At 42.1% G+C, this 22,653-nt stretch overlaps 1 protein-coding gene across 1 annotated transcript in view; it reads left to right on the forward strand.

Moving 5' to 3' along the window:
* Positions 1-22,653, forward strand: part of MBOAT1 (membrane bound glycerophospholipid O-acyltransferase 1) — a 115,017-nt gene that overhangs the window by 73,890 nt on the left and 18,474 nt on the right. The window contains exons 6-9 of the mRNA XM_077769595.1: positions 13,767-13,822; positions 16,967-17,021; positions 18,449-18,632; positions 20,768-20,960. Of these exons, the coding sequence (XP_077625721.1) occupies positions 13,767-13,822; positions 16,967-17,021; positions 18,449-18,632; positions 20,768-20,960 (488 nt within the window). The remainder of the gene's footprint in view (positions 1-13,766; positions 13,823-16,966; positions 17,022-18,448; positions 18,633-20,767; positions 20,961-22,653) is intronic.

Raw genomic sequence — 22,653 nt, forward strand, 5'->3', positions numbered from 1 at the left:
TATGTAAGAGAGATGCCTCACTCAGCAGATCTGCACTCCAAGGAAGGGCTTTGGTGCTGAATCAAAAGGTTCATACATTCATCACTCAGCAGGCACTGGCTGAGAACCCCTAACATTCCAAGCCTGCTTATAGGAGACAGGGATGAGCAATGACCGTGGAATGTACTCCCAGTTACCGACTACAGGTTAGTTTGGGAAGTTCACATGTGAGCATATGTATCATCATGTACCGGGTTGATTAATGTGCCTCCAATCTCAACCTCTGCGTGTATTCTTATTTGGAAATAGGGTCTTTGTAGGTGTAATTCATTTCTGGTTTTAAGCCACCTAATTTGTGATCATCACTTACGGCAGTTCTCGGACAGCATTACACAGTGGTCTGTGATGGCATAACTTCCGACGGGCCAGCAGCTGTCCCCTGCCTCCCATCCTGCGGGGTGAGAACACCTGCAATGTCCCCATTTACCTCCACTCTTGTCACACCTCCTCCTCTCTCGGTTCTGTCCATAAAACTGGGGACTTTGACAGAAGGGGACAATGGAAATCAATCAGTGTCAGCTTGACTTCCAGCAGTGTGGTCATGACGTCTTTCCTCAAGTGATGTTTGTGCTTGGAAATTGTTTTTTAATGTTTATTTATTTTGAGAGAGAGAGAACGTGAGGGGGGAGGTGCAGAGAGAGAGAGAATCCAAGCAGGGTGTGCACTCTCAGTGCAGATCTGACACAGTGCTTGAACCTACGAACAAGCCAAAATCAAGAGTCTGGATGCTTAGCCAACTGAGCCATTCAGGCACCCCTCGGGCATTTTTTGGATCTCTTTGTATTAAGAAGTCTCTGACATTACACACTAGGTCATAGAATGTTTGAACTATAAAGAACACAGTGGTTTGGGGAAGGATACAGAGATGTGTCTGTTCCTGGTAGTTGTGTGAGACTTACTTCTCTAACTGCTTGATGGCCGTGCTATTTGGTTCTTCAACGTATATCTTTTTTTATTTTTAAATATAGAACATTATTGGGGCACCCAGGTGGCTCAGTCATTTGAGCGTCCAGCTTCAGCTCAGGTCTTGATCTCGCAGTTCGTGAGTTTGAGTGCCATGTTGGGCTCTGTGCTGACAGCTCAGAGCCTGGAGCCTGCTTCAGATGCTGTCTCCCTCTCTCTGCCCCTCCCCTGCTCATGGTCTCTCTCTCTCTCTCTCAAAGAATAAATGAAACATTAAAAAATTTTTAAAAATGAATTCTAGAACATTATTAAGCATTATTTTTCCCCTCCTACCATAAATGCACAGTGCCTCACTGACATTGATCTGTCTTGGATAAACAGAGAGGCACATACTAACCTGAAATTGATAAGATGTTTTAAATCTCAACTTGTCAGTTACAGAGATTCTTTACCCATGTCTGTTTTGATGATGAGCATCTGGGAAACCCTAGTTCCCCATCAGAGTGGAGATTGTTTAACACTTGCATTTATTTTAATTTAAAAATTTTGTTTTGTGGAGGGATAGAGTTTTAAAATTTTATGGTTTTTTATTTATTTTTGAGGGACAGAGCATGAACAGGGGAGGGTCAGAGAGAGAGGGAGGCACAGAATACGAAGCAGGCTCCAGGCTCTGAGCTGTCAGCACAGAGCCCAACGCGGGGCTTGAACCCACAAACTGAGATTGTGACATGAGCCAAAGTTGGATGCTCAACTGACTTAGCCACCCAGGTGCCCCTGAAGTACTTACTGTCTTGAAGTTTGAACCTGGTGTTTTAAAACAGCCTGATGAGAGTTCTCCAAACTGAAGAGCTTAACTTACTTTATTATGTCTTTACTTTTAATGTTTTTTTTTTTTATTTTGAGAGAGAGAGCGCGCTAGTGAGCACGTGCATGTGCACGAGTGGGGGAGGGTCAGGAAGAGAAGGAGACAGAGAATCCCAAACAGGCTCCACACTGTCAGTACAGAGCCTGACTCAGGGCTCAAACCCACGAACCGTGAGATCATGACCTGAGCTGAAACCGAGAGTCAGATGCTTAACTGACTGAGCCCCCCAGGCACCCCTATAATGTCTTTAGAATAAGAGCACAGACGGGAATTGAGTGGGATTAGATGAGATCAGTGTTTGTGTCAAACAACATATATATGTTTTTAATTTGGGGGAAACACCTAAACTCATACTTTAAATTATTCTGGGGCTTGACATTTTGTCATTCCGAAAGTAATCAAGTTTTTGTGGGCTAGACTGGCCTTAATGGTTGAGGATATCTCTGAAGACACACTTTTATTAGTGATGCTAATATGTTTATATCAATACACGCAGCAGCAAATGTCCTTAGTGTTTTCTCTGTGAATGTGGGCTGTTAAAAATACCACAACACTTACTGTTCCCCCTCAGGAGGCTCAGCAGTTACTTGTAATAAAGCTGGTACGTGATACCTTTGAAGTTCGTGGAAGTGAGCTCATTTTTCTGCCTCGCTCACAGAAGGGTACAAATTGAGTTTTCTGAGGGAAGCAGAAAGAAGAACCCTTATTTCCTCTTTGCAGGCGAGGCCAGATTCAGGCAGCTAATTGCTCTCCTATCACATTGGCAGTTTGAGTTGCCCATGTGTTTTTGAGAACAGTCTGAAACCAAACACTTACACACTGATCGTGGGAGTATAAATTGGTACATCCCCCTTCTGGAAGGCAACTTAGCCGTAAAATTTCAAGCAGGAATTTTTTTTTTTAGTTTATATTCTATGATAGGGCAAATTCCTAGGAATTGAATTACCTTAAGGAAATCAAATGAATTCATAAGTATGTTCAGCCGTTGTCAATAGTAGGGAAAAGCTGGAAGCATCCTAAATGGTCCAGAAGAGGTGAATGATTAAATTGTAGCACTAATATGTGTCTACCGAAAATGTCTTCAAAGAATGTTTAAGGACACTGGAAAATGCTTACAATATAATCGAAAATCAAATCTGCAAAACTAATCCATGACCTAAGACTCCCATTTTTAGGAGTGCCTGGGTGGCTCCCTTTCAGTTAAGTGTCTGACTCTTGGTTTCAGCTCAGGCTCAGGGATCAAGCACCACATCGGGTTCTGTGCTGACAGCATGGAGCCTGTTTGGGATTCTCTCTCCCTCTCTCTCTCTCTCTGCCCCTCCCCTGCTAGTACACTCTGTCTCTGTCTCAAAATATTAACATTTAAAAAGAAAAAAAATTACCATTTTTACAAACGTGCACATGCATAGTAAAGGCTGGAAGGAAATAATCAAAATGCTAAGAAGATAGGGGGTCTTTATTGGTGGTTTTAATAATTGTTCTTTTAGAGCCTAAGTGTCCATCAACGGATGAATGGATCAAGAAGATGTGGTTTATCTATACCATGGAATACTACATGGCAATGAGAAACAATGAAATCTGGCCATGTGTAGCAACATGGATGGACCTTGAGGGTGTTATGCTGAGCGAAATAAGTCAGGCAGAGAAGGACAAATATCATATGTTTGCACGTATAGGAGGATTAGGAGGAACTTGACGGAGGAACAAGGGGGAGAAGAAGGGCGGAAATGGTGGGGGAAAGGGAGAGAGGCAAACCATGAGAGACTCTTGAATGCTGACAAAAACTGAGGACTGATGGATGTGGGGGGGAGAGGGGATGGGCATGGAGGAGGGCACTTGTGGGGGTGAGCACTGAGTGTTATGTGGAAACTAATTTGACAATAAACTATTTGTAAAAAATAAATAAATAACAAAAATAATTGTTCTTTTATATGATTACAGTGAGAAATCGTAAGTTACACTTAAATATATTTGCAAGTATATTACGAATGTATGTGCACTACTGTCTCCAGGTGTAGAAGAGGAGCCCTTTGTGTTCCCTGTTACCTTATCGGGGCATAGTAGAAATATCACTTGTCTGCACCCCTTGCTGGTCAAGGTGATCATTTGCCTGAGAAATGTTTTCCTCTGTTGGTTTACGACATCTTGGCCACTCTACCTGACCAACCCAGTATGTGCTAACAATTGGGTTCTGTAATATAGGCAAAGAAGTGATATTTGCAGGGAGATTTCAAGATTTGCTTATTTCATGTTTCTTCTTTAGGCTTCTGTCAGCTTTTTGATAACCTAGTATAGTTACTTGGAATTTGATTCCAAGGACATGAGTATAAGTTCTAACCAGGTCTTTTTGGTGGGTTCCTGTTAAAATGGAGAGTTGATGGTTTTGTTATTGCTAAATGCCAGAAGGTGGAGAATACAGCTTTGGAAAGATTAACAAGAAGGGTAAGCCCATTCTACTCTGACCACTGGATGGTTCCCAACAGATACTCGTTGAACTTTGAACTGAGTGGAGAGGAGTTCCTGCTACCTTGCGTGGTAGTCCTGGGGAGGTGAAGGAACTCTCTGTTTTGTTTGCTGTGACTTCTGGAGCCCTGCTTTTCTTCCCTGATGCTGGGACAGTTGATAGGAGTTTGGTAACATTCTACTGAAGTTGTCATATCCTCACCTCCTCCTGTGGTAATCCAGGGAGTGGTGGGTACCAGTGGGGCAGAAGCACCAGAGATGAGGGAGTACTGTCCAAGCCTCCTGTGCTCCTCAGCTGCTGAGTTAAGGCTGCTAGTTATACAATTCAGTTGCATTTGGCACCCCTGGTTGTCATGCAAGATGGTAGTCCCCGCCTAGGTTGTTGACTGGAAGTTTGTCATACGCCTGTTATCCCAGTGCCGAATTTAGGCTTGCCTGACCCTTTGCTTTCCTAATATATTCGTATTATGAGGGGACTTTTATTACAAAGAAAAGAGTAATAAAAACACAAAGTATACTCCTTTGGATCTAAAATTACCTGTTGGAGGAAATAAGACCCTCGAATGTCAGAACTGGCTGGATGCTGACCAGCCAGCTTTATATCATTGCCTAATCCCGGTTTTACCAGGACAGAGGATGTAACCACCCTAGCTCCAAAGAGTAAGGTAAACTAGGTAGGTTTTGTTGGAATGTTGTTTAAAATTGAGTTTTTGTTTAATGTTTTAAAAGACAGGTTATTTTTTGATGGGAGATGATATAGAAAATAGACACGGACGAATGGGTACCCCTTCTGGTAGATTGCCCGGAGTCTGTTGGAAGACATTGATTTTCTGTGTCTGTGTGTGTGTGTTGGGGGGGAGTGACATTGTTCCTCCTTTCTGCCCTAATCACATCTCCATCTGCCTATTTTCCCTTGTTCATTTCTCACTATATTTCATTACCCAAATTGGGTAATTTGGTTATTGAATAATGAGTCTTAAGTTCAGGAAGAAAAAAGTGGTTCTTTCTTTATATATGTATAAATTTTTCCTTCTATTGACTTATTTTTAAAATTTCAGTATAATTAACATAGACTGTCATATTAGTTTCAGGTGTCCAGTATAGTGTGAATAATTTTTTACATTACTCTGGGCTCATCATGATTAGTGTAGTCTTAATTTCCTTCACATATTTTACCCATCCCCACACCCACCTCCCTCTGGTAACCATCAGTTTGTTCTCTGTACTTAAGAGTCTGTTGGCTCTTGTTAAGTTTTTGTTTTTTGTTTTGTTTCTTAAATTCCAAATATGAGTGAGATCATATGTTATTTTTCTTTCTCTGACTGATTTCACTTAGCATTATGCTCTCTAGGTCCATCCATGTTGTTGCGAATGGCAAGGTTTTATTCTTCTAGCTGAGTAATATTCCATTGTGTGTGTGTGTGTATGTATATGTACATATATATCTCTATACATATGTACATATATATACACACACATCTTCTTTATCTTTTCTTCTGTTGATAGACACTGGACTGATTTAATATTTTGGCTATGATAAATCTGCAATAAAGAGGGGTGCATATATTGTTTTGAATTAGTGTTTTTATATTCCTTGGGTAAATACCTAGTGGTGGAATTACTGGATCATATGGTAGTCTGTTTTTAACTTTTTGAGGAGCCTCCATATGACTTTCCACAGTAGCTATGCCAGTTTGCATTCTCACCAACAGTACACTAGGGTTCCTTTTTTTCCCACATCCTCGGCAACACTTGTTATTTCTTGTGTTTTGGATTTTAGCCATGCTCATAAGTGTGAGGTGATATTTCATTGTGGTTTTGATTTGCATTTCTCTGATGATAAGTGATGTTCAGCATCATTTTATGTGTCTGTTGGGCATCTGGATGTCTTATTTGGAGAAATGACTGTTCATCTCTTTTGCCCATTTTTAATTGGGTTGTTTTTTGGGTGTTGCATTATATCAGTTCTTTATATGTTTTGCATACTAACCCTTTATTTGGCATGCCATTTGCAAATACCCTCTGCCATTCTGTAGGTTGCCTCTTAGTTTTGGTGACTGCTTCCTTCACTGTGAAGAAATTTTTTATTTTGATGTAGTCCCACTAGTTTATTTTTGCTTTTGTTTCCCTTGCCTCAGGAGACCTATCTAGAAAAATGTTGTCACAGCCAATGTCAGAGAAATTACTGCCTGGTGTCTCTTCTGGGATTTTGATGGTTTTGGGTCTCATATTTAGGTCTTTAATCCATTTTGAGTTTATTTTTGTTTATGATGTAAGAAAATGGTCAAGTTTCATTCTTTTGGATGTGCCTCTCCAGTTTTCCCAACACCAGTTGCTGAAGAGACTGTCTTCTTCCCATTGCACATTCTTTCCTCTTTTGTCAAAGATTAATTGAACATAAAATTGTGAGTTGCTTCTGGGCTCCTTTATGTCCTGTTGAAATATGTGTTTGTGTTTGTGGCACTACCATACTGTTATGATCACTACAGCTTAGTAATATAACTTGAAGTCGAATTGTGGTACCTCCAGCTTTTTCTTTTTTCAAGATTTTTTTTTTTTGCAATTTAGGTTCTTTTGGTGTTCCATACAAATTTTAGGAGTATTTATTTTAGTTTTGTGAAAAATATTGGTATTTTGATAGGGAGTACAGTAAATTTATGGATTGCTTTGGATAGTGTAGACATTTTACCAAAATTTGTTCTTCCAATCCAGGAGTGTGGGATATTTTTCGATGTTTCTGTTGTCTTCAATTTCTTTCATTAATGTTTTATAGTTTACAGATTACATGTCTTTCACCTCTTTGGTTTGTTCCTAGATATTTTGTTATTTTCAGTGTAGTCGTAAATGGGATTGCTTTTTTAATTTCTCTTTTTGCTACGTCATTATTAGTGTATAGAAATGTACTTAATCCAAGAGGAAATGGATTTCTGTACATTGATATTGTATCCTGCAATCTTACTGAATTCTCTTATCACTTCTAGTAGTTTTGTGGTGGAATCTTTCAAGTTTTCTGTATACAGTATCATGCCATCTGCAAATAGTGGAAGTTTTACTTCGTGACTACCAATTTGGATGCCTTTTATTCCCTTTTCTTGTCTGATTGCTGTGGCTGGGACCTTCTGTACTATGTTGAATAAAAGTGGTAGGACACTTTTGTGGACATCTTTGTCTTGTTCCTGATCTTAGGGGGGAAACTCAGTTTTTCACCATTGAAGATGTTAGCTGTGGAGATAGTACTTTGTGAAATGGTTTTTCTGTATCTTAAATAATCACATGATTTTTATCCTTCTATTGATCTGATGGATTTGTGAATATTGAACTACCCCTGCATCCTGGGAATAAATGCCACTCAAAAATGGTGAATGATCTTTTAATATATTTATTAAAAATAAATTAGTTTTACTGTTATTTTGTTGAGGATTTTTGCACCTATGTTTATGAGAAACGTTGGCCTGTAGTTCCCTTTTCTTGTAGTGTCTTTTTTTTTTTTTCGTAGTGACTTTATCTGATTTTGCTATCAAGGTAATGGAGGCTTCATGGAATAAATTTGGAAGTTTTCCTTCCTTTTTGTATTATTTGAGAATAATAGGTATTAACTCTTTAAATGTTCAGTGGAATTAGCTGTGAAGCTATCTGATCCTGGACTTTAGATTCAATTTTATTGTCGGTAATTGGTCTATTCAAAATTTGTTTCTTCCTGATTTATTTTTGGGAGGTTGTATTTTCCCATTTCTTCTAAGTTGCCATTTTGTTGACATAGAATTTTTCATAATATTCTCTTTATAGTTTTTTGTGTTTCCATGATGTTGTTTCTTCTTTTCTTTCATTTCTGATTTTGTTTATTTGAATTCTTTCTTTTTGATGAGTCTGGCTAATGGTTTATCAATTTTGTCAATCTTATCTGTAGAATTCTTCATCTCTGCTTCCATTCTGAATGATAGCCTTGCTGGATAGAGTATTTTTGGTTGCAGATTTTTTTCCTTTCAGCACTTGAATATATTGTACTACTCCCTTCTGGCCTGCAAAGTTTCTGCTGAAAAATCTGTTGATAGCCTTATGGGATTTCCTGTGTATGTAATGATTTTCTTTTGCTGTTTTAAAAATTTCCTGTTTACCACTGTGTTTTGCCATTTTAATTTTTTATGTCTTGGTGTCAGCCTCCTTGCGTTGATTTGGATGGGGGGCGCAGTGCTCTCTGTGGCTCCTGGATTTGGATTTTTGTTTCCTTTCCCAGATAGGAAAGTTCTCACCGATTATTTCTTGACATAAATTTTCTGCCCCCTCTTCTTTTTCTTCTTCCAGGACCCTTATAACCTGAATGGTTTTACATTTTATGGTGTCACTCAGTTCCCTTAATCTATTCTTATCTTTTATAATTCTTTTTTCCCCTATTCATCTTGATAACTTTCCATTACTCAGTTCTCCAGTTCACTGACCCATTCTTCTGCTTTCTCTAGTTCACTATTTAGTCCTTTCTAATAAATTTTAGTTACTGAGTTCTTTATCTCTGACGAGCTCATTTATGTTTACTCTTTCTTAAATGTATCACTGAGATCCTCCACTCTTAAGTCCCTTGAGTATCTTTATGAACATTATTTATTTATTTTTAATGTTTTATTTCTGAGAGAGAGAGAGACAGCGTGAGCAGGGGAGGGTCAGAGAGGAGGGAGATACAGACTCTGAAACAGGCTCCAGGCGCTGAGCTGGCTGTCGGCACAGAGCCCGATGCGGGGCTTGAACCCATGAACCATGAGATCATGACCTGAGCCGAAGTCAGATGCTTAACCGACTGAGCCACCCAGGTGCCCCTATGAACATTACCTTAAGTTATCTCTCAGGCATATTACTTATCTCTATTTCATTTGGCCCTCTTGCTGTGATTTTTGTCCTGTTTTTTCGTTTGGGACATAGTCCTGCATCCTATTTTGTCTAACTCTCTGTGTCTGTTTCTGTGTGTTAGGAAAGTCAGCGGTGTTTCCTGCTCTTGAAAGCAGTGGCCTTATGAAGAAGGGGTCCTTTAGTGCCCTACAGTGCAATGTCCCATGTTCACCAGAACCTGGCGCTTCATGGTTGTTTCCTCTGTGTGCAGAGTGCACCCTGTTGTTGTGGCTGAGCTGTGTCTGCCTTCAGACCAGTTGTCTGCAATGGCTCTCTTTGCCTGTTGTGGGCAGGATATGGTCCCTGTGTTGCTAATGGGCCATTTGCGCCACCTTGGGCTAATGGGTCAGACCAAGAATTTTCAAGAGCTCTGGTCACACTGAACTACAGGGTGCTTGCTCTTCCTATTTTGTTCCCTGCCAGGCTCTAGTTGGTGGGCGCAGTCAGGCCAGATGTCTGTGCCAGCCCACTGCTGGGTTCACACTCTGGTGCATGTGGTTATCTTCTCCTTTCTGCCTCCCCAAGGCAGGAGTCCCTTAGAGTGGTGCTGGCCACTGTGGCAGCTGCTTGCACAATGCCAGCTTGTGGTGTTGCTTTGGATAGACTCCTGCCAAGGGCAGACTGGATGGGCCAAGAGAGTGGGGGTGTGCGGTATTAGCAAGCTAGTTGGAGAGTATTTGAGCCGGTTCCCACAGGTGTCCTATTTAGGCAGGGATGTAGGGGAGAGAAATGGCACCCACCAGCTCTTTTGTTTTTAGAGAAGACTCCTAAAGATCTCTGCCTTTCAAGGCCACGTTCTGAGATGAGTGAGTAAATCTCCTTCCTGTGTACCACAGTGTACCCCAGGTAGTTTTCAGATTGCTGTATCTCAGCAGGCCTGTTTGTTACTCTGTCTCTTTAGGGTCCAGGACTCAGTTTCCTATCAAGCTGCAGCTGCCTTGGAATTGAGCCCGCTGATTTTTTAACCTTCTAGGTGTTAAGCCCTGCTGCTTTTAAGAACTGGTGAAGTTAAGCCCCTGTGGTTTTCAAAGCCAAATGTGATGGGGATGTATTTTCCCAGTGCCTGGGTGCCTGGTGTGGGGTTTCCTCCTCTCCGTGCTTACAGTGACCCTCCTTCCCACAGACAGTCTCATGGGTCACTTTGGTTCCCAATTGTGTTTGCGCACTTGCTACTCTTTTTGATGTGGCCTCTTCTCTAAGTTTAGCTGTGGTGAATCTGCTCTGTCAGTCTTTAGGGCATTTTTTTTTTCCTGAGAGAGAGACAGCATGAGCAGGGGAGGGTCAGAGAGAGAGGGAGACACAGAATCCAAAACAGGCTCCAGGCTCTGGCTCGAACCCACGAACCGTGAGATCATGACCTGAGCCGAAGTCAGACACTTAACTGACTGAGCCACCCAGGCACCCCCTTCAGGTCATTTTTTACTACACTGGGTTATCTACCCTGATGTGCTATTGTCTAGCTGGATCCGTGGGACAAGGTAAGCTTAGGATCCTCCTATTTTACCATCTTCCCCAGAAGCTGGCCTGTTTATATTTTTTATATCATGAAAAAAATGTTATAAGACAAAAGAGAAATGGTCCTCCCTCAACCATGCTGTACTCAAACCTTGATTTCAGATTAATCAGGTAGTTCCCCTGGATGCAAGTGCAGCACCTACTACTAGTGAGTGTGTACAAACCCTAGGACAAGGCGCATTTCTCAGGGGCTGGAAAATCTGAGTACAGCTCAAGTTTTAAGGCCTCATTGTTCTGAGGAAGTTCTTTGGTTGCATCAAGGAGCCTTTTTATGTCCCTCCTGTACTTGTAGTATGTGCTTGTGTAGCTGAGTTTTGCATTTTTGCAAGAAGTAAGCATGGGTTCCAATCATCATCAAATATGTCTTGGATTATTTTAGGTTTCGACTGAAGTGCAACATGGATGGTATTTGAGTTTCATCTTTTAAGTCAGTATCTTTACGGATTTGACTCTCAAATCTTGTAACTTGGGCATTCTGAATTTGGCATCTAATCTACTGAGAAGTATAAATAAATTGATCAATGGAAAAATGTTGAGAGAGGAAGTCTTCTGAGCAAGAGCATATGGTACTTGTCCTTACATGCATGGGAAAGTGAGTATGTAGGAGGATTCTAACTCCATTTCCTCTTAGGGAAATATAATTCACATATCCTACAGTTCACCCATTTGAAGAATACAATTCAAGGATGCCCGTGTGCTCAGTCCATTAAGCATCCAACTTAGGATTTAGGCTCAGGCCATGATCTCTTGGTTTGTGAGTTTGAGCCCCACGTTGGGCTCAGCACTGACAGTGTGGAGCCTGCTTGGGATTTGCCCTTTCTGCCTCTTTCTGCCCCTCCCATGCACAACTGTTTCTCCAAAATAAAGTTTAGAAAATTAAAAACTTAAAAAAATAAAACTGTTAAAGAATACAATTCATTGGTTTTGAATATATTTACAGAGTGGATTTACAGAGTTCAACCATTACCATAATTAGTTATATGACATTTTCATCACCCACNAGCCATTAGTCCTCATCTCCCAATGCCCGAGCCTTAGGCAACACTTCCTTTCTCTATGGATTTGCCTGTCCTAGGTATTTCATGTAAATGGAACCATGCAATATATGACTTTTGTGTCTGGCCTCTTTCATTTAGCGTAATGTTTTCAAGGACCATCCGTATTATAGCACGTGTCTGTACTTCATTGTTTTTATTGCTGAATAATATTCTATTGTATAGACATACCACATTTCATTTACTCATTCATCAGTTGGTAGACAGTTGGGTTATTTCTCTTTGGGCTGTTATGAATAATGTTGCTCTGAACACGTGTGTGCAAGTTTTTCTGTAAGAATATTTTTATTTCTCATGGGTATGTACTAGGAGTGCAATTGCTTGGCTATACGGTAACTCTATGTTTAACCTGTTGAGAAACTGCCAGACTTTCTGAAGTGGCTCGTACTGTGGTGCTTGGGTGGCCCAGTTAGTTAAGCATCCGACTTTGACTTAGGTCATGATCTCATGGTTCGTGAGTTCAAGCACAGAGCATTGGGCTCTGTGCTGACAGCTCAAAGCCTGGAGCCTGCTCTCCATCTCTCTCTGTGTCTCCATCTCTCTCTGCCCCTCCCCTGCTCACACTCGGACTCTCTAAAAAATAAACATTAAAAATTTTTTTAAATAATAGATTGTACCATTTAATATTCCCACCAGCAGTGTATGCAGGTTCTAGTTCTCCATCTCCTGGCCGATACTTGTTATCTTTTTGATTCTAGTCATCCTTGTGCTTCGGAGGGGTATATGATTTGATTTGCATTTCTCTGATGGCTGACTATTGTTGAGCATCTTCTCCTCCAGCCAGAACAACTTCTTACTATTTGTATATCCTTTCTAGAGAAATGTCCATTCAGATCCTTTGGCCATTTTAAAATTGTGTTACTGTCTTACTCTTACTGAATTTTGAGAGTTCTTTACATATTCTAATACTAAGTTCTTTATCAGATGTATCATTTACACATATATTCACACATTCTGTGAAATGTCTTTTCACTTCCTTGATTGTGTGTGTTATTTGAAGCACAAGATCTTAAGTTTTAATGATATGCATTTAATTTGTATCTTTCTTTTGTTACCTCTGTTCTTGGTGTTAGATTTAAGAACCCATCACCAACGAGTGCGTGGGTGGCTCAGTCGGTTAAGCGTCTGATTTCGGCTCAGGTCATGATCTCACAGTTCGTGGGCTTGAGCCCCATGTCAGGCTCTGTGCTGACAGTTCCAAGCCTGGACCCTGCTTCAGATTCTGTGTGTGTGTCTCTCTCTCTGTGCCTCCCCTGCTTGTGCTCTTTCTCTCTCTCTCTCAGAAATAAATAGACATTAAAAAAAAAAAAAAGAACCATCACCAAATCTAAGGTCATAAAGATTTATGCCTGTGTTTTCTGCTAAGAGTTTTATACTTTTCACTTTTACATTTAGGTCTTTGATCCAGTTTTAATTAATTTTGTATTTTTTTTAATGTGGCTGTCTAGTTGTGCCATCACTATTTAAGAACACTGTTCTTGCCTCTCTTGAATTATCTTGGCATCCTTGTTGACATGATGCCACTTCTTAGGCAAGTTTTTATTTGATGTCTTTTTTCAAATTAGGATTGGTGTTATTTTTTTGTCACTAAGTGGTTTATTGATAGGTGGCCGCATTTCACAAATGTGTCTTTTACCATGGAAAAAGTACATGCAAGAATTGCCTTTACCAGAACAACCCATTAGAAGATACTAGAATGAAGAAGCCAGAATATGTATCTTATCCAGGANATGTTTCCATTCTCTGGTTCTGGAAGGAGTGTACGAGTCTGCATTTTTAACAAATTCCAGGTGACGTAGGTGGTGCTGGTACTGGAACTTAACACTTTGGGTAACAGCACAAGAGAGGCTTTCTGGTATGATCTTGTTCCCTGTTGTCATATCGACTTATTTAAAGTAGAAGGGAAATAAGAATGGTTTTTTGAAATCCATTGTGTTTGTATTTTATTGAGTAACCTTTGAGATAAAAGACCACCATTCAGGCAAATAGAATAAAAGTTTCTTCTAGTGGCCCTTCTGCCAATCGATTATCTTCTGTCTTCCTTTTAGGCCTCTGATGATTGTCACACAGAAGATCACGGCCTTGGCATTCCAAGTTCATGATGGTGAGAAAAACGACTCTCCTTTTGGTTCTGAGAGTGAGCCTGACAGAGTTCTTGGTTTAGACTATATCCATAGTCCTGGGGCGTCTCCTGGGTGGCTCGGTCAGTGAAGCATCCAACTTTGGCTCAGGTCATGATCTCACAGTCTGTGAGTTCGAGCCGCGCGTCAGGCTCTCTGCTGACAGCTCAGAGCCTGGAGCTACTTCAGGGTCTGTGTTTCCCTCTCTCTCTACCCCTCACATGCTTACGCTCTGTTTCTCTCTCTCAAAAATAAATTAAGGGGCACCTGGGTGGCTCAGTCAGTTGAGCGTCCGACTTTGGCTCAGGTCATGATCTTCTGGTTCTTGAGTTTGAGCCCTATGTTGGGCTCTGTGCTAACAGCTCAGAGCCTGGAGCCTGCTTCACATTCTGTGTCTCCCTCTCTCTCTGCCCCTCCCCTGCTCATGCTCTGTCTCTCTCTGTCTCTCAAAAATGAATAAACATTAAAAAAAAAACTATTTTAAATAAATAAAATTTTAAAAAGCATTAAAAAAATTTTTAGATTCTATCCACAGTCCAGATCTTACTATAACTTGTCAAAAATTTGCAAATTTCTTTAATCAAAGCTTTTTATTGTCCCAGCTGTTATTTACCACTTTCCTGCTGAATCTGTCATCTAAATTTCCTAAAGTTTTTACACCAAGAAGGGATTTTTTTGGTTTACCTTTACCATGTTTTAAATGTATGATGCTCTCTGCCCTTCATTTCTAAATCTGTTGAGAAGAAATGGCATCCTTTTTCTTTGGTTTAATCTGAAGCATTCATTCACAAGGTAATAAAAAATATTATTGGCTGATTAGTCTTTTTTTTTAATGTTGATTTGTTTTTTGAGAGAGAGACAGAGTGTGAGCAGAGGAGGGACAGAGAGAGAGAGAGAGAGATGCAGAATCTGAAGCAGGTGCCAGGCTGTGAGCCGTCAGCACAGAGCCCGATGTGGGGCTCGAACTGAGGAACTGTGAGATCATGCCCTGAGCCGAAGTCAGACGCTCAACCGACTGAGCCACCCAGGCGCCCTGGTTAATCATTTTTTAATGCTCGTTTCATATTGTTTAGTGTTTTTGCTTGGCTTGGAAAATCATCTGATGAGATTAGCTTGACCCTTCTCCTGGAAGAAGGAGGAATCTACTGTTTGTATAAAATTGAACATTTTCTTTGCTCATGCCCTTCCTGGAAATGGCCGGGAAAGTGTGATTTACACAATTAAAACCTGGCTCCAGGGGACGAAGCTGGCACTCTCAGCTGGGGGGAAGATTTCATTATGGGCTTAAGAGGTGTCAGGTACAATTAGTAAAAGTATATTCTACGGCTTTGTCCTGCTCCGGCAAATGCTTTCAGACGGTAGAAGCTTCTTTATGTGCTAACAGGTTGAGAAGATTTATAGTCTCTGTCAGCTAGTATTATTTTTCTTTAAAGCTTGGGAACGGATTTAATTTCATTTTGACCCCGGAAATTCCTAGTTCATCCTTGGCGATTTAATGATTTTGCAGAGAACCAGGTAACTTCATACCAAGCATGGGATCTTTTCTAGGGTGTCCGTCTGTCCTGGTTTGCCCAGAACTGAGCACTTTCCCAGGACGTGAGACTTTTAGGGCCCGAACTGGGAAAGTCCTGGGAAAACCGGGGTGAGCTGCTGAATGTTTTTGTACCTAAAAGTCTAGCTGATAGTGGGTATAGACTAACAGTAACAGCATAAGCCAGTAGCTAAAATCAATTTAATTTCTAGGATTGCTGGAGATGCATTGTTGACATCTTAGAAGAAAGCATGAATTTTTTTTAAACACTGCTTTTTTTTTAAATACGCCTTTTGCCTTCATTTACTATTTACTTATTTATTTTAATGTTTATTTTTGAGACAGGGAGAGACAGAGCATGAGCAGGGGAGGGGCAGAGAGAGAGGGAAACACAGAATCTGAAACAGGCTCTGGGTTATCAGCACAGAGCCCAACATGGGGATCGAACCCAGGAACCGTGAGATCATGACCTGAGCTGAAGTCGGACGCCCAACCAACTGAGCCACCCAGGCGCGCCATCTTCATTTACTAGGGCATTCTCAGTATACCCTATTTTCTGGAACAACCCTTCTATGAAGCAAGATGTTTATTTGCCATTTCTTTTTTTGTTGTGTATGGGAGGAACAAGTTAATTCCAGAAACATTCTGTCTGCCTTTTGACGTGTTTCTGAATTGCCTTTATGATCAGTGACCATAATAAGTCTTAGCTGAATATACAGTTTTAAAGTCAACTTCTTTTGTGTATGACACTTCAGTTCCAGTTAACATCTGAATTTTAAGAGAAACACACATGTGATTTGGTTGGGGTTTTTTTCTGGCATGGACGAATTTTATTTAAAAAAAATTTTTAATGTTTATTTTTGAGAGAGACAGAGCACGAGCATGGGAGGGGCAGAGAGAGAGGGAGGCACAGAATGTAAAGCAGGCTCCAGGCTCTGAGCTGTCGGCACAGGCCCAGCACGGGGCTTGAACTCAGGAACCGTGAGATCATGACCTGAGTCGAAGCTGGATGCTTAGCCGACTGAGCCACCCAGGTGCCCCTGGGTGAATTTTAAAAGAAAAATCACCTGCTAATTCTTTTGTGTTTTCCCTGCATTCAGGCTTACATTTTCTTTTTTTTTTTGGAAGAGGAAAGTCCCCTGTTCCTGTCCCCATTGCACACCCATGCTCTCAGCTGATAAGCAGTTGTCTGCACCCAGCACACTCAGGGAGGTATTTAAGCTGGTACAGGCTGCAGAGGCCAGCTTCTCGCTGTCATGTAGCAATGAAACCATGGGCACTTTGGTAAGAGGCAGAGGAGATGTGGGGCTTCTCTGGGATCCATGACCTACTGTGCAGGTTAAATAGGAGGAATCCCTGAATTCTCCCCTCTCCACAAGAACACAGAGAGACTTTCCTCCTCATGCACACATTTGTGGGTAACTCTTTAATCCAGGACATTAAAAAAATAAAAGGAAAAGGAGAGGACCCACTTATGATTTATGAAGCAAAATTAATGAAATATGAAAGAAATCACTTTCTTCAAATGAATTTTATAAGCCTCTTTTGGATTTATCTACGGCAAACATCTTATTCCTGACTTCTGTCTTTTTTATAGGATTAGGTCGAAGATCTGAAGACCTGTCTAATGAGCAACGTCGACTCGCTGTGAAGTAAGTTTAACAGTATGTCCTCTAGCCCTTGGTATGTCCGTTCTAGAGATCGTCTTTTTCAATGTCTGCACATTCATTCCATGATAGGGATGGAATATTGTTCATTTAACGAATTTGCCGCTGGTGGATACTTGCGTTGTCTCTCAGTCCTTGGCTTTTACAAATAAGTGACGAATAACCCTGTTCCTTGGTCATTTTAAATAGGCTTGGGTATACTGGGGGGAGGGATTCCCAGAAGCGGGGTTCCTGGGCCAGAGAGGAAATGGTTCTGTAATTGTGTTGGTTTCGCACGATTCTCCTTCGCTGAGGTTGTTAGGTCTGTTACTACAGAGTTATTTTTATTGGGTGTGTGTCTGAGGGTCCTCAAGAAAGAATTGTCAGTGCCCGTCAGGAGGATTAAATGCTGGTATGAAAACGGACTCAAAGGGCTGGATGGGGGAGTGTGGGCTGGGGAATAGGAGGCAGGAAGCAGGCTGAAGACAGATTGTGGCTGGTGTGGGTGTTGGAGAGGAAGGGTGGCTGTGATGGAGGACAGTAGCATTGATAGGGAAGGGAAGGGCCCGCGGGGTAGCCCGTTGGGGAAGGTGGTATAGCCGTGGTGGCGCGTTCCTACCGGAGACGTGTAGGAAATAGGGTAAGTAAGAGAGGGTCCTGAGTGGTAAGGAGATCGAATGCCTCATTTTCACGTTAAAGGATTGGAGACCCACTGCTAGAGACTAATGAATCAGATTCTCTGCTCCGTATCATGAGGGTGTAAATGCTGTAGGACATAATTCCGGTGACTGGTTAGCAATGGCATTTTAGGGAGCCTGTCCCCACACCACCAGCCCGCCCTTTTGAATGCCATTAAAACACTACGCAGAACCGGTCTCTACAGATTCGTTTCCTGCCCCTACTTCTGTCATTTGTTCAGGACCTCGGGCCGAAGCAGACGAGAGACTGCTGCAGTGGTGGTTTCGCGTGTTCTCTTCGAGTGGAAAAGGGTTCCACCCATCATTTGTTTAGTATTTGTTTTGGCAGTCGGGAGGGAGTTTTCCCATTTCAGAGCGTCTCCATCAGCTAACTTTAGGTCAGGTTCCCACCCTGTCTTAGGTTTCATTACCTTCATTTTCTCTTGTTAGACAACTAAGGTTGATGAGAAAGTGGACTTCCCAGCCTCCGTTACCCCGGACCTCACCCTCCATGTCGATAGCCGCGGCCGGCCAGCAGGGGGCGCCCCGGAGCGCCGCGCCTTCTCTGAGCCACTCCCTGATTTTAACTTGCCCTTTCAAACAGGGTTTCTAGCTTTGGTGGGTTTTTGGAGAAACGGAACCTAGAAAGACCAGGTCATGTTATATTCTACAGAGACAACACCCGTTTAGAATTGGCCTACTGGTGCATCTAAAAGAAAAAGACCGAAGACTTCAACTTGTTGTTTATTTTCACAGAGTAAAACCCTCTTTTTTGGAATACTTAAGCTATCTTCTCAACTTCATGAGTGTCATAGCTGGCCCTTGCAACAATTTCAAGGATTATATAGCCTTTATTGAGGGGAGACATACGCACATGAAGTTGCTGGAAGTGAACTGGAAGCAGAGAGGTTTCCACAGCCTGCCGGAGCCTTCTCCCACTGTAAGTTTTCAGTGCCAAGTATTTACCCAGAGCTCCAGAAACATCGAGTTCTGCTGCCAGGGCTGACTCTCCCTAGTAATTGTTCTAATTAAAAAGCCAAACACTTTACCAAAAAGCTTGGCCAACAGCCTCCACCACCACCCCTATTCATTTAAAATACTGGTATCGGTATTGATTTGCAGCAGATTTCCATGTTGGAACACCAGATGTTTATTTCGCAGAGGAGCTCGCTAGCTGGAAATATTAAGGCAATCGATCCATTAGTCAGCCAGCCAATATTTAATGCTTACAGTGTGCCTGACACTGTGCTCGTTAACACATTCGGATTTATGAGTGTTTTGTCTTCAGTAGAAGTTCATATCCAGCCAAAGGGTGATGTCATAAAAGGGGATGGGAAGGGATGGTAACCAGAATACATGTGATTTTTATTGCAGAGCTTGCTTCTCGTGTGGGAAACCAGTTTTACGTCGGCATGCTTAAATCTGGGTTCTATGGACTTTGAGAGAGTTTTTTTTAACATTTTCATTTTAATTTGAATTTTATTAGTTTCAAATTAGTCAACAATAGGATCGCTTCTTGAACTTTACAAGTACGCTACATTTATTCCAGTCACGTAGCCTATATGTATGGGGCGTTTGTAATTAGCTGCAGGAATAGGGAAAATTGGAAAAAGGAGAAAATCAGGAGACTGGAGTTAAATATTTTGTAAATGCTAAAATCTAGGCAAACTTACTTGAAAATTTAAGTGACTTGTCGAGCATGCATTTTCAGATAGTTTTGATAGTGTTGGGTCTTCTGCAGTTTATGGTCTGTCCACTGTCTCCGCCCTCACTGCGTCACTGAGGCGATGTAGGAGTGAGGTCGCCGTGCCATGAGACATCAGGGTACCCACAGGTGTGTCCTGGCAGGGTCTGCCACAGTAGTGCTTTTGTGTTTCACGTGCTCTTAGAGAACATTCTCTAAGAGTCTTAACAGGGACTCTAATCGGGGAGTCTTAACAGCGCTGTCCGGGGGACCGTTGCATGTTGGTGCCTGGAGAACATGACGCGGTGAGGTGGTATTTTGGCTAAAGACATATTGCTGGGAGGGGGCTGGCACTCACAATCTGGTGCTTCCCCAGTGGGCTGTCATCATCATGGCTAAGCCTGGTGAGCATCTGACTGGGACCCAGACGCTGTTCTGGACACCCTGCAGATCTTCATTCACCTAACCCTCAAGCGCTCTGAGGGAGGTGCTATTGCTATATCCCCATGTTACAAAAAGAAAGTGGCCCAATTGTTTTAAAGTTGGGAACTAGAATTCTATTGATGTTCAGTGACATTGCCTGGAATGTAAGGGAAGCTGAGCAAAAATCACTTGGTCCAGAGGCATTTAAAACACTAGCACATCATGGGGCACCTGGGTGGCTCAGTTGGTTAAGCATCCGACTTCGGCTCAGGTCATGATCTCATGGTTCGTGGGTTCGAGCCCCACGTCCGGCTCTGTGCTGACAGCTCAGAGCCTGGAGCCTGTTTCGGATTCTGTGTCTCCCTCTCTCTCTGCCCCTCCCCCACTCACACTCTATCCCTGTCTCAAAAATAAACATAAAAAACAAAAACAAAAAACACTAGCATGTCTTAATGCCAGAGCAGACTACACATAAACCATCCTGGAAGGCTTCCTAAAGCTTTCCGTTACCTGCTCATGTCCTGGCTCAGGCACTTAAAAACTTGCACAGAATCCTTCCTAACTAAGCTTCTGTCATCCTCGTGGTGATTGAAACCCATTTCCTCGGCTCTGCTGGTGACAGAAGTGGAAGACAAGTGAAATGGTTCTTTCTGATGGAAGACTGCCACCCTATAATGCTATTTCTCTTATGTCTTGGGTAATAAAACACCTACCTCTTGTTGGTAGAATGTGCTGGTAAGAGTTGTCTTCCATTTTAGACACATTCAGTCCCCAAGGGTCAGGGGAGGATTCTTCCTTTACACGTAGCCCATCTCACCGGCATCCAATTTGTGTCCTACGCATGCCTGTTGTCTCTTCTAGGGAATACTGCCTTTGCACAGCTTTGTTCTTAACGTGCCCTTGCTGAAATGGCTTTTCCTCATGCTGGAATCTCTAATGGTTACACCGATTCTTTTCCACATTTTCAGGGAGCTGTGATCCGCAAGTTGTACATGACCTTGGTGTCTCTCCTTCTGTTTTTGACCCTCACGAAGACCTTCCCTGTCACCTGCCTGGTTGATGACTGGTTTGTTCATAAAGCAAACTTTCTGAGTCGACTGTGCTACTTATATATTGTCATGCAAGCCTCGAAGCCCAAGTATTACTTTGCCTGGACGTTAGGTATGTTCAGCGGAATGGCCTCACGTGACAGAACCACATTTGGGGACACCTAATCAAAACACAATCCAACACGTAATGGGGTGGCTGAGCCAGTATCATTTTGTACTTTACTGCATAGGACTTCTGTCTCCCTCCATCCACAAACTCAATTACCCACGATAAGAGGAAAGCAGTCCTGCGTTGCATTTAAACTCAATGTTATTAACAGATGTCTAAATCTGGAAGCTTCCTCCACCAGTCAAAGCTGGCCAACAGCACAGCAGAAAGTTAGGGGGAAATTCTAGAATGATTTGGTTGTCTTGTCATTTTTATGGGCTGTATATAACCCAGGATACATGCTTGGATAATTTACCAATGCATGTGCTGGTTTAGGTTATGCTTCTTAATTGTTGGTTAAGCTTTTGCAAGTGTGTGTGGTTTTGTTTTTGGTTTTTTTTTGTGGTAGAAAATTCAACTTAATTTGATTTTCTCTCTTTCCTTTCAAACAATCTTAGACTGGAAAAGTTTAAAGCTTTGCTGGAGTGAGCTGTGAGTCCTTCTGTTGACTTACCAGGCGTGGTAAGGGAGTTTGATAAGGCACACCAGCCATGTCTACTTGGCACTTGGAACCCTTTCAGGAATGGATATTTAACTTCTTAGCTGAGCGTGACCTGGGGCTTGATGTCAGGGAGCGGTGATTTGGTTTATTAAGTCAAACAGATGATTAAACTCAGTGCCTAGCCCATATTCCATCAGTGAAGACAGAGCACTTAGTTGAGTTCGTTTTTTTCCCTCATTTCATGCTCCAAGTTTTTATCCCCAAATTAAGACTTATAGCTTCTAAACTTTTATTTTTGGTGGTAAAATAGACATAACGTAGAATTTATCATTTTAACCATCTCTGTGCGTACACTTTACTGGCATTAAGTTCATTCACATTGACCGTCACCACCATCCACCTCCAGAACTTTTTCCGTCACCCTGAACAGGAATGCCATTAAAAACAGTAGTAACTCCTTATTCCCCCCTCTCCCCAGCCCCTGGTCTAAATGATTTTTAAAGGTCAAGATGTTCAGGGATAAGTTCGGTCCAGCGTAGTATTGATGTAATACTTGGCCAGAAAGATCTAACTTCGGGCTTTTTAACAAGATTGCAGCGTGGCAAATTTTGTCCTTCCTCTTCAGTTCAGTTCGGGGACTTTTTGTCGAGTACCAGGTGCTGTGCCAGGAGGAACACAAAGCGGGAGTCAGAGCCCTTCTCTACCGTGAAGATTGTTACACTCTGTGGGCGCAGGGATGTGCACGGCATCCGGGCAGAACACATCGAGAGCTGTCCCCAGGCGAGGAGGATAGAAGGGGCCAGGAGTAGAGACGGGTCGTTTTGGAAGGCTTCAAAAGTCCTGTTCTCTTGGTGCAGTTGTTTGATGACTTGAGAATGAGAATTTCTTCAGGAGGTTGCCGTGATGCTTGGAGCGCCGGGCTTAGTTTTCTATGTGAAATACTTAATATCTTCCCTCTGCTCTAACCCGGGTGTGTGTGCGCGCGTGTGTGCGCGCACACGTAAGAGAATGAGAGCGAGAGAGGAAGAGCTGATACCTGTGCTCTTTTCTGCCTCCTGTTCTTCACTTACTTTCCTTTTCTCTCCCCTCTCCTTTTCCCTCTCCCATGTTCTGTACCCTAGGGCTTCAGGGCTGGCTTCTGGACTAAATCAGCTC

Source organism: Crocuta crocuta, unplaced genomic scaffold, assembly GCF_008692635.1.
Source record: "Crocuta crocuta isolate KB4526 unplaced genomic scaffold, BGI_CrCroc_1.0 scaffold145, whole genome shotgun sequence".
Lineage (NCBI taxonomy): Eukaryota > Metazoa > Chordata > Mammalia > Carnivora > Hyaenidae > Crocuta > Crocuta crocuta.